General features: G+C 35.9%; 1 protein-coding gene across 1 annotated transcript in view; it reads right to left on the bottom strand.

The window, feature by feature from the left end:
* MALRD1 (MAM and LDL receptor class A domain containing 1) overlaps nt 1–24,307 on the bottom strand; it is a 702,910-nt gene that overhangs the window by 264,371 nt on the left and 414,232 nt on the right. Inside the window, 1 exon segment of the mRNA XM_033209380.1 lies at nt 2,098–2,281. Within this exon segment, the coding sequence (XP_033065271.1) occupies nt 2,098–2,281 (184 nt within the window).

Here is a 24,307-nt window from a genome sequence, read left to right as displayed (position 1 = left end):
TTTTTACTGAAAAACAATTTGAAAATCCTTGTTAACTGTAGCTGGCTGGGCTGTTAAAAACCAGTGGCTACTTTTTCTGAAAATGTATTAAATGTGCAATTGACCATATTCAACTATAACTGACAACATGATGCCTCTTTACTTGATGACAAAGAAAGAACTATAGGCCTAAAAGCAGTTGATCACTAAATATTACAATATTAAAGTATAACTTAGCCAAGTGTTGGCTTCAATTGAACAAAATTAATTGTAATCATGTATTTTCTCACAGAACTCTATAACAAAAAGGGGAAGAAAGAGTGCAAACTTCTACATGAAACTGGTAAAGCCAGAATAATAACTCTGTTTCCTCCTGTCCTGAATCAACCCATCTAAGAATCATTCTGCTTCCCTTGAGAGGAAAGGAATTTCTCTTATTGAATAAAGCTTCTTCCTTTCTAAAATCTCAGAGAAAGTTTTGAAGAATTTTTCCTTTTCGAGTGGCCAAAATCATTTCTAGATTGAGTTACTAACCATAATAGAATTTCAACATATTACTTGGAAAGTTACTAGGAGAGAGTTCAAGAAGCATATTCTCACGTCTAAGATTCCCTTTACACGAATATATGTGCAAAACCTCAACTTCTTTCATCAAGACACCCTCTCCCCAGCATCTTCAAGCCCAAATCCTGTCTCCTACATGACATAGATACCTGGAGCTATATGCTCCTTAAATGGTCTGAAACACATAATTTCTGATTTTATGTAACATAAGGTAACTGAGTAACAACCACCTTTTCTAGAAACATAGGTTGGAGGAGAGGGATATAAAAGTTAAAAGAATGTATTTCTAAGCAGAATCTTTTGAAACAGAACTGCTCATAAAAAGAGCAGATGCTGTAATACTATGAAAAAACCAAAGTCACATTTTTTGAACTGCCTCAGTGAAATGGTATTTTAATATGAGAGCAACAATAAAATTAAATAGCATTCAGGTTTAGCTCTTTTAGTCGCAGAGGCTTGCTGCCAAGTGAATCAGTATAGAAAATCACAGAAGGCATATATTTCCTTGGCAGTATATCTCACACAGGATTATTTTGGAAACCAAACAGAATAATTCCTCTGAAAGAACTTTGCAAACTGTGAAATTGTACAAATGTATTTATAATTATTTTTGACATTTTCTGGGTAGTTTTGTAAAGAGAATCTAAGTGTAGTTATACTTTTCATTTAGAAACATGATAAATGGAAGTATTTTTTTTCAGATTACTCTTCACAGGCTGGAGTAGCATCTTGAAATCTCCCAAGCACAGCTCTCAGCTCAATTTCTGCTTGAATTTTGCCTAATTGAATTTATTTCTTATAGAAGCACTAACTACCGGATTTCTAACCCGTTTTTACTGGTTCATTTATAATTAGTTTAAATTAGGTAAATACATGTAAATATTAGGCTCACATTTAAAATTGTGTTAAAAATAAATGCAGAAGGGAAAAATTATTTTTGTTAGAAAGTGGATAGTATGGAAGGAAGTGGGGAGTCACTCATGCAATTGAATGATGAAGAAGATATTGCTATGGTCTGTTTATTCTCCTCCCCTCATTCATATGTGGAAACCCTAAACCCAAAGGTGACAGTGTCTAGAGATGGGGTCTTCAGGAAGATGACTATGTCATGGGGGCAGAGTCCTCATGAATGGGATTAGTGCCTTTATAACAAAGGCCCAAGGGAGCTCATTTTATAAGGGCTCCACTTGGACTCCACCAAGTGAAGACACAGCAAGAAGGTGCCATCTATTAACCAGGAAATGAGCCTTCACCACATACCACATCTGCCTGTCTTGATCTGGTCTTCCCAGCCTCCAGAACCACAAGGAAAAAAATTCTGTTGTTTATGTGCTACCCAGCTTATGGCATTTTGTAATAGCAGCCCAAACAGACTAAGATAGGTATTATCTCTTAACAGAGTTTTAAGTTCACAATTATAAAATTATACCTTTCAATTGATTTGTGTATGTGTACAAAATACAAAACAGTAAAGCATTTTAAACATGTGCAACAAAGATAAAATGGCTAGATTATAAATGTGCTTCAAAATGGAAGTGCTTTCTGAAAACTTACCAGTTGTGCAGTTTTTAAATTCAATATCATCAATTGCAGCTCCTCCTCCCAGATCTCTTGTTCTGATACCTTGAAATATGACTTCAAAATTCCTTAACTTTCCTAGCAGGATGTCAGCCTTTTGCCAATGATTACCAGGGTTCTGCTTACTTTCTTGCCATACTTTTGATAGTCCTTTCTCTGTCTGAAAGTAAAGAAGTTTGTATGAGGGAAATAATCAAACATGAAAGAAGATCACGCAGTGTGGTGCAAAACCCAGTTATTTAGCTCACAAGCATCTGACCAATAAAAACTGAAACAACAAAGAAGCACTGAATCTGTGAAAACTGATCTTACGAATTGAGTCATTCTTGTCAAACCCAAGTCAAACAGAGTCAAGAGGTCAGGGGTTGTGGAAAGCACTCAGGGCATGTAACACTGCTCCAAAAACAAAATTCTCTGCAAACCTAGCTCCTGAAACTGACAGTTGTAACCTGAAACTAGTTGTATCTGACAGATACTGAAAGAATCTGCTGAGACTCTAAAACTAGTTTTACCCATCATGCACCAGTTAGAGCTTGCCAGCTCTGCATAACTTTACCAGTGCCAATGAACTTTCTTTCACAACAATATGGAACATTTCTCTTTTTTTTTTTCCTAAAAAACTTTTATTTTAGGTTCAGGGGTACGTGTGCATGTTTGTTATACCGGCCAACTCGTGTCATGGAGGTTGGACGTACAGATTATTTTGTTGACCAAGTACTAAGCATACTACCAAATAGTTATTTTTACATTTCTCTTTTACAAAACCTCCAATCTTCTCTTTGTTCTTCAGATATACTGAAGACCACCTTGCCTGTGTATATGCCCCAAATTGCAATTCTTGCTTCCCTCAAAAAATTTTTTTACATATTTTTATCTATATTTTATTTGACTTCAACATATCTCTGATAATAACTAAGACATAGTTTATCTCATCCAAACAGAGGCATATTAATCTACTAAAGTATGTCCCAAAAGAAAAACTAGCAGAATTAGCAATACATTTATTTTGGAACTTTCAGAGACACCATTATTATAAATTGCTCTACTTGGATCACGAGGTCAAGAAATTGAGACCATCCTGACCAACATGGTGGAACCCCATCTCGACTAAAAATACAACATTAGCAGTGTGTAGTGGCATGCGCCAGTAGTCCCAGCTACTTAGGAGGTTGAAGCAGGAGAATCGCTTGAACCCGGGAGGCAGAGGTTGCAGTGAGCTGAGATCGCGCCACTGCACTCCAGCCTGGCAAGAGAGTGAGACTCTGTCTCAAAAAATAAATAACATAACATAACATAACATAACATTGCCCTACTCAGTAAAATCTACCTTTCCTTGTGTTTACATGAAATTATGGATATTTGATGAAATCTGAACAGTTTACCGAGGCCCTGGGTTTACAGTTTCAGATGTCACTAGCTATCCAAACTTCTATTCATATTGTTTAATTATTCAAGTTGTACCTTCTTCAAAAAGCTTAAATCACTGACATAGGAAAAGAGAAAAGGAGAAATATGTTGGAGAAATCACTTATCACTGATGGATGTAATAAAGGATTTATGAAGTGAATTGAGTGCGGAGGAAAAGTGATAATTTTAACAGCAATAAGATTTCAAAAATTATATTACATATTATTTTGATTTTCATAAACTGTTATAATGTAATGATATAAGTAACAACTATAATTGTTTTCACAAAAATTTTTTTAATTGAAAAGAACAAATTAATTTTCTAAAAATCTTACATAAACATCAATATCGGAGGTTGGTTAACTAGTAATACAATATTCTAATATGTGAACTGACCCAGTGTAATGTAACATGACATAAAATGACATATAAGCCCAATGACCAAATAAAAATGATAACTTCATTAAAATAGCATATTAACCAGTTGAGCACAGGACAAGGCTTAGATTGTATACACTGTTCTTTGGTATTCTAGGTCTAGCCCTTTCTGGGAACTAGATGATTTAACAAATCATAATGATGGATATTTGGCAAAGAAAAAAATATACATATATACACAGTATTACGTTTATGGTTAGTTCCCAATTAATATTCCTTGGTCCTGGGTCATAGTATTTTCATGATGATTCACAAGAAAAACTTTGTCTCTGAAGCTTGTAATCAAAACAGTAGACTAGCGGAGAAGATTTAGGGAAATGACATACAGAAGTAAAGCAAAATGTTCCAATAGATTTATAGCATACAGGTATGAAATGTGTAATTTACAGATAATCTAAAAAATAAAAGCTAAAGAGGAAAAAACGAAAAGGAATGTCTGAAGAGGGTATACCAAGGAGCTAGACATTCATAACTTCATGTTTTCAGGGAACTAATGCTAATAAATATGTCAGATGCCTTGTTCTGCTGAGGTAGATGAAGATGTTTGATCAAGTGGTTCTTCCTCTGCATGGTTACAGAAAGCACAACTATGCATCAGTTAATCTAAAATTAACTTTGCAAAACAACTAACAGTTTATAGATAGATCATTAACATCCTTAACAACTACAAATCTGACACCTACAGATTCATGTAACTTCTGTATTGAAAAGGGTGGAAAATTCACACCTAATTAATGGAATTTCATATCTTTTTGATGACTAAAGAAGATAAATCCTTCTCAAGGTTAGTCTTTGACTCTCAGTGATGTCTTAGTGAATTGAAATCAAAGGGATGGTTAGTTAAATTAAACATTAAAGGAAAGGGTGGTCTGTCTGACTTCTAGCAATATTAGAGGTTGGATATTGATAAAAGCCTGTCTTGATTTACGGACTTAATTCACTTTACTAACTTTTCTTTTTTATCTCCCTGTGCAGTTTATAAAGCCACTCATTAGCTATGCTGAATCCCCAAAGAATTTTCAACAAATACCATCAAAGAAGAGCATATGATCACGCTAATCAAAAAATGTGAATCATTCCTTAAATCTTACAACTCGTCTTCTAGTAAAAACAAAGAGAAAAATAATGTATTCACTGTCATTTTATGTGTTAGAAAAAAAAATGAGGGTAAATTATTTTGCAAACCAACCATGGATCAACCTAATGATGATGTATTACAAGACATCATTCTAATATATTAGCTGTTGTTTCATAACATCAAATGTCATCCCTACAATTAACAAAAATATTCATCCTAATGTGCAACAGAGATTTATTTCCTTATCCATTCATTCATTCACTCCTTTATTCAGCAAACTTTCTATGCTCACACAGTGCCAGGTACTATGTTAGATGCCAGGGACAAAAAGGTGAAAAGACAGGGAGCCTATCTTGGAGATGTAATAATTTAACACAGGAAAAAGAGTCATAAAAAAAAAAAAAACTACTATAAAAGCGCTCTCGCTCGCACGCACACTCTCTCTCTCTCTCTCTGTGTGTGTGTGTGTATTACTAATAAACTTTTTAAAAAGTGATTGTGTAGTCAGTTCCCAAATTTTTATTCCACGTATGTCGTTACTTCACCTAATTACCTAATATCCTGATTTAAATTCGTTTTAAACTGTGAAAGTGAAAAATCTCTCACTCCCAACTCATAACTTTGCCTCTGCTGAAGGACTTCTCTCTTGCATTTAGATAGATTTTAATCTCAATACCCAGAGGAAATAAGCCTATGAAAAGTGATTAACCACATTAATAATAATAAAAAATAGACATTAATACAAAAATGGTTAGAGATATTGAAGAATTACTTTCTTCTTCTAATTTAACCTTTTTCCAAATTTTGAACTGATTCCTCACATATAGTATGCACATGGACATTTATCTTACATATTGCATATTTATTTTACAGTGTGTTTGTCTTCATACTTTACGCCAGTCATTCCTTCTTGGGCTGTGCAAAGAAAGGCAATAATAAACACTAAAAAGATCGAACCACTTCAAATTGTACAAACATATTAATAGACAGATCTACCTGGAAGTTCCATTTCATATGTTTGAAGGGAATATACAAATTTTTCCCAAATAACTAGCCATTTTTTCTAAACCATTTAAATAATGCCTCTTTTTTTTTTCAACTGACATCTTTATCATACTTTGAATCTGTTTCTAGAGTTTTCAGTATTTAATAAGGGTAAATAAATACAAGAATTTTTTTCCTGCATTTCCAACTGAGGTACTAGGTTGATCTCACTGGGGTTTGTTGGACAGTGAGTGCAGCCCACCGAGTGTGAGTCAAAGCAGGGTGGGGCATCGCCTCACCCAGGAAGTGCAAAGGGTCGGGGAATTCCCTTTCCTAGCCAAATTGGGACACTCCCACCCTAATACTGTGCTTTCCAACAGTTTCAGCAAACGGCACACCAGGAAATTATATCCCGCGCCTGGCTCGGAGGATCCTATGCCCATGGAACCTCGCTCACTGCTACCACAGCAGTCTGAGATCAACTACAAGGCAGCAGCGAGGCTGGGGGAGGGGCGCCTGCCCCTGCTGAAGCTTGAGTAGGTAAACAAAGTGGCTGGGAAGCTGGAACTGGGTGCAGCCCACTGCAGCTCAAGGAGGCCTGCCTGCTTCTGTAGACTCCACCTCTTGGGGCAGGGCATAGCTGAACAAAAGGCAGGAGAAACTTCTGGAGACTTAAACGTCCCTGTCTGACAGCCTTGACAAGAGTAGCGCTTCTCCTAGCACAGAATTTGAGATCTGAGAACAGACAGACTGCCTCCTCAAGTGGGGCCCTGACCCCCAAGTGGCCTAACAGGGAGATACCTCCCAGTAGGGGCTGACTGACACCTCATACAGCTGGATGCCCTTCTGAGACGAAGCTTCCAGAGGAAGGATCAGGCAGCAACATTTGCTGTTCAGCAATATTTGCTGTTCTGCAGCCTCTGCTGGTGAAACCCAGGCAAACAGGGTCTGGAGTGGACTTCCAGCAAACTCCAACAGATCTGTAGCTAAAGGTGCTGACTGTGAGAAGGAAAACTAACAAACAGAAAGGATATCCACACCAAAACCCCATCTGTACGTCACCATCACCAAATACCAAAGGTAGATAAAAGCACAAAGATGGGGAGAAACCAGAGCAGAAAAGCTGGAAATTCTAAAAATCAGAACACCTCTTCTCCTCCAAAGGAATGCAACTCCCTGCCAGCAATGGAACACAGCTAGATGGAGAATGACTTTGATCAGTTGACAGAAGTAGGCTTCAGATGATTGGTAATAACAAACCTCTCTGAGCTAAAAGAGTATGTTCAAACACATCTGAAAGAAGCTAAAAACCTTGAAAAAAAGATGAGACAAATGGCTAACTACAATAAACAGCCTAGAGAAGACCTTAAATGACCTGATGGAACAGAAAACCATGACACAAGAGCTACATGACACATGGAAAAGCTTCAGTAGCTCATTCGATCAAGTGGAAGAAAGGGTATTGGTGATTAAAGATCAAATGAATAAAATGAAGTGAGAAGAGAAGTTTAGAGAAAAAAGAGTAAAATAAATGAACAAAGCCTCCAAGAAACATGGGACTATGTGAAAAGACCAAATCAACTTTGATTGGTGTACCTGAAAGTGACAGGGAGAATGGAATCAAGTTGGAAAAAACTTCAGGATATTATCCAGGAGAACTTCCCCAATCTAGCAAGGCAGGCCAAAATTCAAATTCAAGAAATACAGAGAACGCCACAAAGATACTTCTCAAGAAGAGCAACTCCAAGACGCATAATTGTCAGATTCACCAAAGTTGAAATGAAGGAAAAAAATGTTAAGGACAGTCAGAGAGAAAATTCAGGTTATCCACAAAGGGAAGCCCACCAGACTAATAGCGGATCTCTCGGCAGAAACTCTACAAGCCAGAAGAGAGTGGGGGTCAATATTCAACATTCTTAAAGAAAAGAATTTTAAACCCAGAATTTCATATCCAGCCAAACTAAGCTGCATAAGTGAGGGAGAAGTAAAATCCTTTACAAACAAGCAAATACTGAGAGAATTTGCAAGCACCAGACCTGCCTTACAAGAGCTCCTGAAGGAAGCACTAAACATGGAAAGGAACAACCGGTACCAGCCACTGCAAAAACATGCCAAATTGTAAAGACCGTTGATGCTAGGAAGAAACTCCATCAACTAACGAGCAAAATAACCAGCTAACATCATAATGACAGGATCAAATTCACACATAACAATATTAACCTTAAGTGTAAATGGGCTAAATGGTCCAATTAAAAGACACAGACTGACAAGTTGGATAAAGAGTCAAGACCCATCAGTGTGCTTTCCCATCAGATGACCCATTCGGGAGACCCATCTCATGTGCAGAGACACACATAGGCTCAAAATAAAGGGATGAAGGAAGATCTACCAAGCAAATGGAAAACAAAAAAAGCAGGGGTTGCAATCCTAGTCTCTGATAAAACAGACGTTAAACCAACAAAGATCAAAAGAGACAAAGAAGGCTATTACATAATGGTAAAGGGATCAATACAACAAGAAGAGCTAACTATCCTAAGTATATATGCACCCAATACAGGAGCACCCAGATTCATAAAGCAAGTCCTTAGAGACCTACAAAGAAACTTAGACTAACACAAAGTAATAATGGGAGACTTTAACACCCCACTGTTCAACATTAGACAGATCAACAAGACAGAAAGTTAACAAGGATATCCAAGAACTGAACTCAGCTCTGCACCAAGCAGACCTAATAGACATCTACAGAACTCTCCACCTCAAATCAACAGAATACACATTCTTCTCAGCACCACGTCACACGTATTCCAAAATTGACCACATAGTTGGAAGTAAAGCACTCTTCAGCAAATGTAAAAGAACAGAAATTATGACAATTGTCTCTCAAACCACATTGCAATCAAATTAGAACCCAGGATTAAGAAACTCACTCAAAACTGTTAAACTACATGGAAACTGAAAAACCTGCTCCTGAATGACTACTGGGTACATAACATGAAGGCAGAAATAAAGATGTTCTTTGAAACCAATGAGAACAAGAACACAACATACCAGAATATCTGGGACACATTTAAAGCAGTGTGTAAAGGGAAATTTATAGCACTAAATGCCCACAAGAGAAAGCTGGAAAGATCTAAAATTGACACCCTGACATCACAATTAAAAGAACTAGAGAAGCAAGAGCAAACACATTCAAAAGCTGGCAGAAGGCAAGAAATAACTAAGATCAGAGCAGAACTGAAGGAGATAGAGACATAAAAAAGCCTCCAAAAAATCACTGAATCCAGATGCTGGTTTTCTGAAAAGATCAACAAAATTGATAGACCACTAGCAAGACTAATAAAGAAGAAAAGAGAGAAGAATCAAATAGATGCAATAAAAAATGATAAAAGGGATATCACCAATGATTCCACAAAATATAAACTACCATCAGGTGATACTATGAACACCTCTACACAAATAAACTAGAAAACCTAGAAGAAATGGATAAATTCCTGGACACATACACTCTCCCAAGACTCAACCAGGAAGAAGGTGAATCCCTGAATAGACCAATAACAGGCTCTGAAATTGAGGCAATAATTAATAGCCTACCAACCAAAAAAAGTCCAGGACCACACAGATTCACAGCCGAATTTTACCAGAGATACAAACAGGAGCTGGTAACATTCCATCTGAAACTATTCCAATCAACAGAAAAAGAGGGAATCCTCCCTACCTCATTTTATGAGGCCAGCATCATCCTGATAACAAAGCACGGTGGAGACACAACAAAAAGAGAATTTTAGACCCATATCCCTCATGAACATCGATGCAAAAATCCTCAATAAAATACTGGCCAACCAAATCCAGCAGCACATCAAAAAGCTTATCCACCACAATCAAGTTGGTTTCATCCCTGGGATGCAAGGCTGGTTCAACATATGCAAATCAACAAATGTAATCCATCATATAAACAGAACCAAAGAAGAAAATCACATGATTATCTCAATAGATGCAGAAAACGCCTTCAACAAAATTCAACAGCCCTACATGCTAAAAACTCTCAATAAACTAGGTACGGATGGGGTGTATCTCAAAATAATAAGAGCTATTTATGACAAACCCACAGCCAACATCATACAGAATGGGCAAAAACTAGAAACATTCCCTTTGAAAACTGGCACAAGACAGGGATGCCCTGTCTCACCACTCAGATTCAACACAGTGTTGGAAGTTCTGGCCAGGGCAATCAGGGAGAAGAAAGAAATAAATGGTATTCTATTAGGAAAAGAAGAAGTCAAATTGTCCGTGTTTGCAGATGACATGATTGTATATTCAGAAAACCCCATTATCTCAGCCCCAAATCTCCTAAAGCTGATTGATAAAGCAACTTCAGCAAAGTCTCAGGATACAAATCAATGTGCAGAAATCACAAGCATTCTTATACACCAATAACAGACAGAGAGCCAAATCATGAGTGAACTCCCATTCACAATTTGCTTCTAAGAGAATAAAATATCTAGGAATCCTACTCATAAGGGATGTGAAGAACCTCTTCAAGGAGAACTACAAACCACTGCTCAGTGAAATAAAAGAGGACACAAACAAATGGAAGAACATTCCATGCTCATGGATAGGAAGAATCAATATTGTGAATATGGCCATACTGTGCAAGGTAATTTATAGATTCAATGCCATTTCCATCAAGCTATCAATGACTTTCTTCACAGAATTGGAAAAAACTACTTTAAAGTTCATATGGAATGAAAAAAATAGCCTGGATTGCCAAGACAATCCTAAGCCAAAAGATCAAAGCTGCAGGCATCACACTACCTGACTTTAAACTATACTACAAGGCTACAGTAACTAAAACAGCATGGTACTGGTACTAAAACAGAGATACAGACCAATGGAACAGAACAGAGTCCTCAGAAATAATACCACCCATCTACAACCATCTGATCTTTGACAAACCTGACAAAAACAAGAAATGGGTAAAGGATTCCCTATTTAATAAATGGTGCTGGGAAAACTGGCTAACCATATGTAGAGACCCAAAACTGGATCCCTTCCTTACACCTTATACAGAAATTAATTCAAGGAGGATTAAAGAGTTAAATGTTAGAACTAAAACCATAAAAACCCTAGAAGAAAACCTAGGTGATACAATTCAGGACACAGGCATGGGCAAGAACTTCATGACTAAAACACCAAAACCAATGGCAACAAAAACCAAAATTGACAAATGGGACCTAATTAAACTAAAGAGCTTCTGCACAGCAAAAGAAACTACCATCAGAGTAAACAGGCAACCTACAGAATGGGAGAAAATTTTTATGATCTTCCCATCTGACAAAGGGCTAATACCTAGAATCTACAAAGAACTTAAACAAATTTATAAGAAAAAAAATCAAACAACCCCATCAAAAAGTAGGCGAAGGATGTGAACAGACACTTCTCAAAAGATGACATTTATGCAGCCAACAGACACATGAAAAAATGCTCATCATCACTAGCCATCAGAGAAATGCAAATCAAAACCACAATGAGATACCATCTCACATCAGTTAGAATGGCGATCATTAAAAAGTCGGGAAACAATAGGTGTTAGAGAGGATGTGGAGAAAAAGGAACACTTTTACACTGTTAGTGGGACTGTAAACTAGTTCAACCATTGTGGAAGACAGTGTGGTGATTCCTCAAGGATCTAGAACTAGAAATAGCATTTCACCCAGCCATCCCATTACTGGGTATATACCCAAAGGATTATAAATCATGCTGCTATAAAGACACACGCACATATATATTTATTGTGGCACTATTCACAATAGCAATGACTTGGAACCAACCCAAATGTCCATCAGTGATAGACTGGATTAAGAAAATGTGGCACATATACACCATGGAATACTATGCAGCCATAAAAAAGGATGATTTCATGTCCTTTGTATTGACATGGATGCAGCTGGAAACTATCATTCTGAGCAAACCATCACAGGGACAGAAAACCAAACACTGCATGTTCTCACTCATAGGTGGGAACTGAACAATGAGAACACTTGGACGCAGGGTGGGGAACATCACACAATGGGGCCTGTTGTGGGGTGGCAGGGGGAGGGATAGTATTAGGAGAAACACCAATATAAATGACAAGTTAATGGGTGCAGCACACCAACATGACACATGTATACATATGTAACAAACTTGCACGTTGTGCACAGGTACCCTAGAACTTAAAGTATAATAATTAAAAAAAGAATGAGTTTTAAGCTTTAGATTAAAACCCTCATAAGAACAAAAATAAAATGTAAAACTTGAAAAAATATGAAACAGAATAGCAATAAGCCTTACCATAATAAAAATAGAAATATAAATACGGACTAAAAACTAGTATAAGAAAGAACTCTCCCCAAAGTCAATGCAAAAATGACAGAAAAATAGAAAAATGTGAAAGAGACCTTTTTAAACAATTTACAGGAAACAACAGCTCAACAAGCATAAAAGGAGATGCTCAGACTTGTTGGCAATCAGGCAGTGGTAGGATGGACACCTAAAGTGTGATGAGTACGCCCCAGGAATTGTTTTGCATCAGTGAGAAGCAATTGACTGGATGTATACATCAAAGCCAAGATGGATCTTTAAGACACAGAATGAAAGGGAAAATGTAATACACAAAATGTAAGTTTTGACACACTCGAAGTAATAGCACACATCTTATAAAATGTATACAACCAAAGAATATACATTAGAAAGGTTGCCTATGGAGTAAAAGGGAAATGGAGTAGGGAAGGGGGAAAAAAGGTAAAATAAAATACATATAATACAAAATGAAAAATATGAAACATTCAAAACAACAGTACACATATATTTATTACTTATATCTATATATATACACACTAAATACATTAAAATAAAGAAAACTTTTATATATTTAGCTAATTAGTATAGTTGTATAGCTAATGTACTGCACACTAAATACTTTGACTTTTAATTATACTGTCTTGTGCATGACTTTTATTTATTCCTTGTTAATATTTATCTCCCCCCACTTTTATTTTTTGAGACAGGGTCTTGTTTTGTTTCCCAGCCTGGAATGCAGTGGTGTGACTCTGGCGCACTACAGCCTCTGACCTCGCAGGCACAAGTGATCCTCCAGCCTCAGCCTCCCACCCTCAGGACTGTAGGGATGCACCACCACAATCGGTGAATATTTTTTAAATTTATTTTTTGAGGAGACCAGGTCTTACTATGTTGCCCAGCCTGGTCTTAAACTCCTGGGCTCAAGCCCTTCTCCTACCTTGGCCTCCCAAAGTGCTGGGATTGCAGGAATGAGCCACCATGCCCAGCTTCTTCTCTCTTTTAACTTTATTTGTACATTGCCTTAATCTTTCAGAACAATGTTTACCAGTGAACATAATAGTGGCTGTTTTATGTAACTTTTAAATTAAATTTTAATTAATTAAAATTCTAATTTTTAAAAACAATTACAAACTTAAATTCAACAGATGGGTAGTTTTCAAGTATAATCTGTGAGAATTTTGAGGAAATTAGCATTTTGTAAACATATCCATGATCTTATCATGCTCCTAGTTCCTTGATGGAGACACATAACCATGACAGTAAACAGCCAGTGGATTCAAGAAAAAGCATCGGTTGCCTGTGAATCTTGGATGAATGGTAACCATGCTGTAGGCATTGAGTTCAGAAGAGCCTGGGATAGGTCCTGTGGAAAGCATTTTTACTGAACATTATTCATGCTGCAATCAACAAAGAAGGCTTGTCTGTCTGAGCTGTGGGGTCTTCTGGGCACAAGAAAAAAAGTCACTCACCACCCAAGAGAACCCAATAGCTTGTATGAACACTAAAGTAAACCATCAAAAGCACATCAAGTCTATTTCACACCCACAGAGATGACTACTATAAAACAAATTAACAAGTGTCGGTGAAGAGGCGAAAAAATTGGAACTCTTGTGCACGTTGGTAAGAATATAGAATGGTACAGTCACTGTAGAAAACAGTATGGAGGTTCTATAGAAAACTAAAAATGGAATTACTATGTGATCCATCAATTATGCTTCTGGGCAAGTAATTGAAAGCAGAGACTTGAAGAGATATATTGTAAACCCATGTTAATAACAACATTATTTGCAATAGCAAAATGTGGAAGCAATCTACATGTGCATCCATGAATGAATTGATTATGGTATATATAATCCATTATGTAATGTGGTATATACATAAAATGGAATATTATTCAGCCTTAAAAAGAAAACCAATTCTGACACATGCTACAACATGTGTGTACTTTGAGGACATTTTTATATTTGAGGACATATTTATATTTCTATTATGCAGTGTAGAGTAGTGATGAAAGGACAAATACTCCATGATTTCACTTATATAAGACACCTAGAGTAAAAAAAGAAACACAGAGACAGAAAGTGAAATGGTGGTTTCCAAGGGTTGGGGAGGGAAGAAAGAAAAGTTAAGAGTGTAATGGGTACAGAATTTCAGTTTTGCAAGATGAAAGGAGCTCTTGAATAGATGGTGGTGAGGGTTGCACAACAATGTGAGTGCACTGCAAGCTACTAAAATGTACCACTTAAATGATGGATAAGACAGTAAATTTCATGTTCTATATATTTTACCACAATTTAAAATTAAAAAAATCTAAAAGTCACATCAGGGACTTCTATCAAGGCATATTTAATAGCAGAGAAAGACATGTTCTCAAAAAGAAACTACCAGAAATTGTAAGGAAGGACTTGGAATGGGGCAATTTGAGGATGTAAAGAATTGGGTCTATTAAGACAAAATTATTTCAGGAAAAAAATCTTAAATCAATAATAGAACTGAAATTTCTAGAAGCCATATATGTGATCTGAAATAAGTGAAGTAATCTCAAAATGCAGCATGTATCACTGTATTGACAGGCCTCTAGGCTCTGAAGGTAGACTGCCAGGTCTAAAATTAAGCTCAGCACTTATCAGTAGCTAGCATTAGCATATTACATTAGTTGTTGATATTATATTCAAACCATATTTATTATTAACACTATTAATAAGCAAAATGCACAAAAGTGAATATTGTGAGTGAAAAGACAAGCAATGTGAATGGATTCAGGAAATCTAGATCCAAATGGGAGTTCCAGAAAGAGAGAAATAGATTGAGGAGAAACAATAACAAAAAAATAATAATAAAAGATAATTTCTGGGCTGAAGAACAGTTCAAAATGTTAAGATTGAAACACGTCCTGGTGACATTTCTAAACTCCAAGTTTAAGAGAAAATGTCACGAGCTTCCAGAAATTGGAAGTAATTTACTTACAAGGAAAGAAAATCATATTGGTATCAGGGCCCTCTCAACTGAAACATTAAGTATACAAAGTAGTGGAACAAACAAACAAAAACAAAGAAAATATAAATAAATAAAAAGAAGAAACAAAATAAAACAAAGATCAAAAAAACAAAACAGGTGATCTTAGGACCAATACCCAAGTCATCATATCATTTATCTGTTAACTAAAAAGATTTAAGCTCCATATTGTGGCCTTGTCCTTTTGAGGTGTTTGTTATTTTCTTCTGCTACAGAATCCTGTCTACAAAAAAAGTCACACTTGTTAATATTCATTGCACTTTCAGTGTTTCAAGAGTCATTATATCCCCCCTCAAATACTCCTCTAAATGTAATTGTCGTAATATTCTAGAAAACCCAAAAGTATAGAGATGATAAAGCTATCAGTGACTGTCAGTGGTCCAGGAGTATGGAAAGATAACTGAATAGGTGAGGAACAGGGGATTTCTTTAGAGCAGTGATACTCTTCTGTATAATACTGTAATGGTAAGCTCAAGATACTAAGCGTTTTTCAAAACTCATACAACTTAACAGCATGTTATGCCATTAAAAGTAAGCCACTTAAAAAGGTCATTTAGGAGTCTGAAATATGCCAGGAAGAAATGCAGAATCTGACCAATCAATGCAAATGTATTACAAATGTATGAAACAACCTCATAGAAGGATGAATGGAAATAAGTTATTGACCTAGGAAAATGTGAAAATGAGTTGGAGTCTATAAAACTAAAGCGAAAAGGAACTGCACGTAAGCACTGTACTCTGGTTACTAAAGCTGTTTCCTACAGGGGTATAGGTCTACAATTCTGAAAGCACTATCCACATCTACAAAAATTAAATGATTAATTAAATGGTTAGGGGATGGAACCATTTTAATGAAATGTTATATAGAAACCAGGTTTCTCGCTGTTGGAGTGAAAGATTACATTTAAGCTAATGGAGAAGACTAGAATGATCCATGTGGTAACAGACCGTAGTTGGAAATAATGTAAACTTGTATTTAGATTAATTTAGATACAGATGATTGCATATACAAATATTTATAGATACGTGTATATTCACGGATCTGTACATAGACTCAGGTCTCTTAGTTCTGTCAGCTGAGAGGCTCTGCAAGCAACACAGTGCTCAGTTGTCATTTCTAATATTATTCTTCAATAAAAGAACCAGTGATCTTTGGAGAAAGAACTGATTCTAGGACTTGGTCTTGCAATCTACAAGAGCCTAGGATATCTTGTAGGGCTGAAAAGTCAGAAAGTGCTTAAATAAATAAATTCCCACAATAATGGGGATACAACAGGTGACACAGGTGCTGAGAGTTCCCAGTGCCCAAACTGAAACATGTTGAGCAACAAAACAAAAAGAGTGCTATTGAATTATAACCCACATTACAAGATAAATATCAATGAGCCCATACTAATATTAAAAAAAGGTTGAATAAAGAAATAAATGGGAGAAGAGATAAACATCCCATGCTAAAGAATTCTAAATGATTCACATAGATCCTCCACCCTTACGGAGGTGCACCATGATTTCTCACTCCATCACTGTGGGCTGCGCACAGTGGATTTCTTCTGAAATGCACAAAAAGGGCATAAGGGACAGCAACTTTCCAGGGATATGGGAAGGAACTTTACAACTTTATCAAGTCTGGTGATCAAAGTTACTATCAACCATGACCTTGCATTTTGATACTACGGACTCTTGACACAATGTGATAACAATGGGACCTCTGTGGTCTTATTCTCCAACATATTACCCCACTCCATTCATTTTTTAAAAAGCATCAGATTAAATACCAGTTAATGGACATTCTAAAAAATACCTGATCAGTATGCCTTAAAACTGTCATGACCACCAAAAACAAGAAAAAATTGGGAAACTGTCATAACCAAGAGGAGGCTAGGAAGGCCTGAGTACTACAACAGAAAATGACATTAGTCAAAAACCAAGGTAATCTGCATAAGGTATGGACGCAGTTACTAATAGTGGACACTATTGGTTCATTAATTGTGACAAATGTACCATTCTAATGTAACATGTTAATACCAGGGGAAAATGAATGTGAAGTATACAGGAACTCCCTGTACTATCTTTGCAAGAATTACTTGAATCTAAAACTTTTCTAAAATAAGGCAGGTATAAATTTTTAAAAGCTGCTCTCTATATAATATAGTGTATTATTATAAAATAAATATATATTATAAATTACATTACGTATATTTTTCTATAATTCCCACATGTAATGAGAATTTATCCAAATGAATGTGACCAAGTCAGAAAAATTAATAACTATAACTACTGTCTGACCTTTATTCATTTTTAATATAATAGAGCATAGCTTTCAATATTTTCATTAAATAAAACTTTCTTTTTGTGTCTGGTATGTCCAATAATTCTTTTGTTGTTAATTTTTTTCATATTTTATCAATCAAACCTTAAGTTATGTTTAAGGCGGACCATGGAAATAATAAATAAAAAGATTCAGGACCATTGAAAAAGATTCAGGAATCATTTTCAATCTAATCAACAACAAGAGAAAAATCATTTTATACATGTGTGGCCCTAATCACTGCCATGAAAGTCTAGTTTTATCTTTTGCCTCAGAAAAAGACTAGAACATAAAAATATTTCAAGCTACATAGATGGTTTTCTGACATTAAAATCCTCCATAGTTACAATAAAATATTTTTAAATATCTTTAAAGAAATGGAAAGGAGTGACTTGAATGTAGAATAATATCTGAATCTAGTAGATTAATAAATATAATTCTTTAAATCATTTAAAATATTAAAAATTTGAAAAACATTGAGTAATAGAAAAGTTATATTCTTTAAACTGCATTTTGTAATGTTTAAAGTTTATATATGTTCATTGTATTTTGAATTTTTAAAAATGAAATGCAATCAATGTAGACTATTTTAAATTCACATAAAATCTCGTCTACAGAAATATCTTGCAAACAGCTCTTATTGTAGGAGAAATACCTGTATCAGTGGCTCTTGCATTTACAGGAAATTTTCTTCTCTGAGAAAATAATTATGAAGGTTAGATCAATACACATTGGGTAGATGTGTGATTTAGACATACATTTTATAAAATCATTTTAGACAGGACATCCTCCCATTCTTTACTAGAATAGTGTTCTTTAAACCTGAAATACTTATTTACTGACACTTTTCTTTAAAGATTTGGGCCAATATGTGACTCAAAGGCGAAGGAGGCATTTTAATGCAAATTATAGAGATCACAGTAGAGGAGCTGAAGAGGTAGAAACCATATTTAGTAATCATTTTCCTTTTTACCACACCAGTCTTTCTCTGTTTCCCAGGGTTTCCAATTACAGAATCGGAAACTCATTTATATCATATATGATAGAAAGTTTAGTTTCTCTTTCATTCACACAAACACATAAATATGATATAAATATACCTGTGTGTGTGTGTGTGTGTGTGTGGTGTGTGTGTGTGTGTGTGCGTGTGTGTGTGTGTGTTTGGTCCTTCAAGGGTCTTCCCATGGAAATAGAAACCACAATCTCACCCTGGCCATTATTTGTCCCCTGTCTGTCTACAGAGTGGTCACAGTTCCCATGAATGACTCTCACTGAGCCTTTCCATTCTCCACACAGATGTTTATTTTTTTATTCCTCCATGTTCAAATGGTCATTTTCTGCCATGCTCATGATTGGAAGTTAATAAAGCAACATCTGACAGCTGCCTCTAGATCTTCGATATAGTTAATGGAGTTAAAAAATTTTCACAAAGTCCTAAAGCATGTCTAATAAGCCATCTGACATGACTGTTGACCAAAATTTGACTTATCAAGTGATCCTATGAAATTGATACCATAATAAGACACTAAGAGGCTGTCATGTTTAAAGGGCTCAGAGGCTCTCTGCCGAACTTCATTTTCTATCATGCTTCTCCTCACTCCTGCTCCAGTCACACACTCCCTTTCAAAGAGTCTTCCAATGACCCAAGATCCCTCCCATCTCAGGACATTTATAGGAAATACTCTTTATCTTTCCCCATTTCAACCTCCTTAATTTCTACACATTTCAGCAGAATCACGTCCTCATGGGAGCATTCATTGACCCCCTCGACAAAGGCATGCCTCCCTGTCATACACTCTGAGAGCAGGATATACTTCTCCTTCTTAGCACTTACTATACTTATATACAGTTTTCCATGGCATGAAAACCTGATAAATACCTGTCTCTTTCATTAGATAAAAATAACATAACGATAGGTAAAATCTGATAAGGAGTACCTAATACAGTGCCTTGCACATAAGTGTTCAATAAATAACTGCAAGTGGAATAACTGTATCTATATATACATATATGTGTGCAGAGGCACTACAAGTGCATTACATAACAGATACTGAGTGTGTATGTAAAGAATGTAATTTTAAAATGTGTTTATTATAAAGCATCCAAAATTATTCAGTTTTCTTTTCAAAATGTTCACAAGAGTCTTCGGATATTGCAAGTTTGGGGAAGAAAGAGAAAACATATCAGGAACGCAATTATCGGAACTGCAGAAAAAGCAATATTTAGTGATTGGCTTTTTCTCTTCAAATGTCACTTTGGAGAAGCCTTTTCAGAACTTTCAAAATGGGCTCCATTCTTATTCATATTGAATCAACCTGCTTTTTTATAGCACCTTTCACTTCTCTTTTCAAAATCTTATTTGTTAATTGTCTGTCTTCCCCATCACAATTTAAGATTCATAAGGACAAGCCCTTTCTCCACTTCATTCATTTCTGGATCTCCCATGCCTAAAACAGAGCATTGTGAAGGCACTAAATAAGTATTTATTTAATCAATTAATTTCGAATGAATGAATTAAGGCATTTCATGGAACTGCAACCACTGGCTAAAAGTTGACCCAAAACTTCCCTATCCAACTATTAGATTTCAGATTCTTTGTCTGATATAGGTAAAAATTAATCTTAATTAGTTTAAATTGCATGCCTAAATTGCACAAATGTAAAATAAACATTTCAAAATTCACTAAAGGGTGTTTTCCCTAAACAGTGAATTGTTGCATTTATATAGGTGATTTTCCTGAGGCATACTATCATTGTTCTCATTCTTAGGTAACACAAAAAAGAGTAAGCCTTGTCTATAGCAGACAATAGCCAATGTTGCTCATTGTTCTGACAAAGTTATATTCAGAATGACTCACGCCAGGTCCTTACTATACTCTCTGTATAGAAAAGGCTCACTAACCTAATTAAAACCCCAATCCATGACACTCAAGATGATTTCCCACTTAGTGGCTGATGGCTGATTTTTCACTGTCTTTCACACTACATTTGGTTCCTGAAGGAGAAAAAAAAAAAAAAAAATTGTATGGTGGAACATACAAGAACAATGAGAAAAAAATAAGAATGAAAAGTCCTTAGGAAGCACCTGACAGGAAGAGTAATAAGTAAAGGCAGCAAGGTCAAAAGCAAGGTGTCAGTTATGAATGATTGTATCTGTCCTGTGGCACACTGTCGTTCATGAAGGTTGATAACCATTCAATGCAAACTGAAGAACAGTATTTTATGGCTAAATTATTGGACATAACTCAGCTCATTTGTTTTCTTTGAGGGGTGGGGAATGACGAGAGAGAAAATAAAACAAATGTATGCATGTGAAACGGCAACTGTGTACAAAGGAACAACAAATTTCAAGCCAAGATTCTTGTTCCAATTTCTCTTCCCAGAGGAACACCTGCATACATTGGGTATAAATGGATAAAAATTGTTTGAGGAGTGCTAAAAGTAAAATGTTCAATGTGAAATTTTCTGAAAACCAATACTATCTAACAGGACATAAAAATAAAATATAGACATATGTTACTACTCAGAAAAGTATATACTGTATACGTATAAGGGAATGGGAAAATTTCCTGGCTTGAATAAATCGCTGGATTCTCCAAAACAAAAATGCCATTGTGTATTTCCTTAACAATAGACGAGTCAAAATATCCAAAGTTTTACTTTGAAAATATATTAATGAATTAGATAGACATACTGAAAAAAAAAGAAGTACAAACCTAAAAAATGGACTTTATGCTAAAACAACAAAGTATCAAAGGAAGAATTAAGTCTATAACAAAAGAGAGAAGTCTAGCCATTAATTTATGCAGGATGGGAATTAAGTAGGATAAAAATTGGTTTACTGTTCATGGGGTCAGGGGAGGGAGAGAGTTAGGAAAAATAGCTAATATATTCTGGGCTTAATACGTAGGTGATGGGTTGATAGGTGCAGCAAACCACCGTGGAACACGTTTACCTATGTCACAAACTGTCACATCCTGCACATGTACACCAGAACTTGAAATAAAAATTAAAATTAAAAAAGTGTTTATTAACTAACGATTAGAATCCCAATACGATAACTTTATTTTTTTCTTACTTAACCCATATATGGAGCATCAACTATATATTAGGCACCCTTCTATTTGCTGATAAAATGTTACAATTATAGAAACACAACTTAAATCTACGCTTGTTTTACACAAACTCGAACGAGGCATGTTTAACTTGCTCAATACATTTTAATACTCCTTAGCGCAGGTAAGACACATAATGAAACCTGCACAGATACAATCCACATTAAGGTCATCATTTTCATTCAAATCCAATTAATATTAAGTGTCTTTTATGTGTCAATAGAGCTGGGTGTCACATGGGAAAATAAGAATACATGATTTAAGGAGCTCACAGATAAAAGGCAATGAAAACATGTAACGATTATACTTGTGTGTGAGCAAATTTTATTATAACAAAAAGTTGTAGTGGGCTCTCAATGAAATGAAGGACCTGTATGAAATTAGCAAGTTGTAATAAAGTATATAGCACTTGAAATGGGCTTTGGAAAGCGAACAGGATACCAGCAAGAGCATAAAGAAAATGAGGAAATTCCAAGCAAAGAAACCGCATGATTGAAGATACTGAAGTATGGAAGTGTTTAAATATTTTAGGAACCTTGAATAGTCTGAGATGGTGAGAACATCAATAGTGAGTTAAAGACCTTAAGAAGTCATGACTAGGTACATAGGCCATATTCTGAAAGTGTCTTTAATTCTATTACAAAGATTTGTGGGATGGGTCAGGGCAGGAATCTTAAAGACGGTAGGGAATTTGTGGAAGTGAAGCTGAGGGGCCTGAGAGTAGGCATAGCCTTGGAATAAGTGGGAGAACTGACAGGTCACACTGAAGATATAGTTGACATTAGATATCATAAATTCATTAATGGAACTGATCGATACAAGCGCAGTATCAAGAACTAGAAATCAGATGAAGATAATTGAACATATGGAGGTAAAATATCTAGGTAGGGCTGAGAAAACTGGGGACTACAGCAGGTATCAAAAAATCCACAGGCTTAGTAGCAACTGGACACAGGCTCTGGGTACCAAGTGACTCTATTTGTTTTGTTTTGAGATGGAATCTCACTCTGTTGCCCAGGCTGGGGTACAATGGCACGATCCCGGCTCACTGCAACCTCTACCTCCCAGGTTCAAGTGATTCTCCGGCCTCAGCCTTCTGAGTAGCCGGGATTACAGGTGTGTGCCACCACCTAATTTTTGTATTTTTAGTAGAGATGGGGTTTCACCATGTTGGCCAGGCTGGTCTTAAACTCCTGACCTCAGACGATCCACCTGTCTCGGCCTCCCGAAGTGCTGGGATTACAGGCACGAGTCACTGCACCCAGCCTAAGTGACTCTATTTGACTCCCAGTCACATCACACTAGTATGTGACTTTGGGCAAGTCACTCAATTTATTCTGGCTTTGTTTTCCTCAGTTGTAAAATGAAAGTAATAATAATACGTATTTACAGTCCCTTAATTCAAGTCTTTGTGGTCAAGCGTGTTTTTAAATTCAGAATTGCTTAAATTTTAGAAAGTTTTTATAGTACACATACCATATATTAGGTATAATAGCCCAGTAAGTTTGTAATAGCAGTTCCATAATAAGATACAGGAATACTTCCAAAGTAAAATACATGGCTATTTATGTTCAATGGAACAAATTCAGACTACGAATAGGCTCATGTCAGTTTTTGTCAAATTTGATGGCAAGTGAGTTATAATTTTTTTAAAAAACTTCAGAGCTTTTTAGACTTTGAATTTATGGTTATTCCTGTAGAATACACTTTATACAAATCTAAAATAGTCTACGGTTAATTTCATCTTATTTCTGAAAATTCAAAATGGGATTACCTTATACATAAACTTTAAACATTTCAGTATGCTTGCAGTTTAAATAACGTAATTTTTCTATTACCTGATTTTTTTTCAAATTTTTGACATTTCAAATGTTTGAAAGAGATTATGGATAGGGGTATGTGAACTTTAGCACCTAAATCATAAGGTTGTGATAATTAAAAGAGATAATTCATGTGAAGGATTTGGGGAGCATCTGGACCTGAAGCACTCAGTAGCTCCTGTGGTGGTGATGACGGGGGTGTTTATGAAGGAAAAGAACAGGCAGAGATTAGGAGAATAAGGGGAACTTGGGGTTACCATGACATAGAAAAGTCATTTGAGAAATAAAATGGCAGAAGATCTTATTCAGGGATTAGAATTTCAGAGGTAAAGATTTCAGAATCAGATCAGAACAATTTCAGGTGAAGAAGACTTTTCTGAAGCAGTTTCCTAGGTTCAGGTCTAAGAGAAGAAAAAAGAGGAAGTCAGATAAACCTATGCATGATCCTCATAAAGAAGGAAAACTTTTGATGAAATTAATTAAACATGGAGCTTGCTGTGAAATCTCGGTGAAACTCTTGGAGATCATCCACTCACCTCCTAATTGCCAACACCTCATCTCCCCAAATCTCCCTGCCCAACCCAAGGAGAAACTAAGGCAGTAGGGGAAAGTGACGCTGGGTCAAACTGTTCTTTATTCTGTCCACAAAGTGAGGATGTTGATGCTGGTCAGAGATTCTGGTC

This window comes from Trachypithecus francoisi, unplaced genomic scaffold, assembly GCF_009764315.1.
Source record: "Trachypithecus francoisi isolate TF-2019V2 unplaced genomic scaffold, Tfra_2.0 Lachesis_group9, whole genome shotgun sequence".
Classification (NCBI taxonomy): Eukaryota; Metazoa; Chordata; class Mammalia; order Primates; family Cercopithecidae; genus Trachypithecus; species Trachypithecus francoisi.
This window is presented reverse-complemented; position numbering and strand designations above follow the sequence as displayed.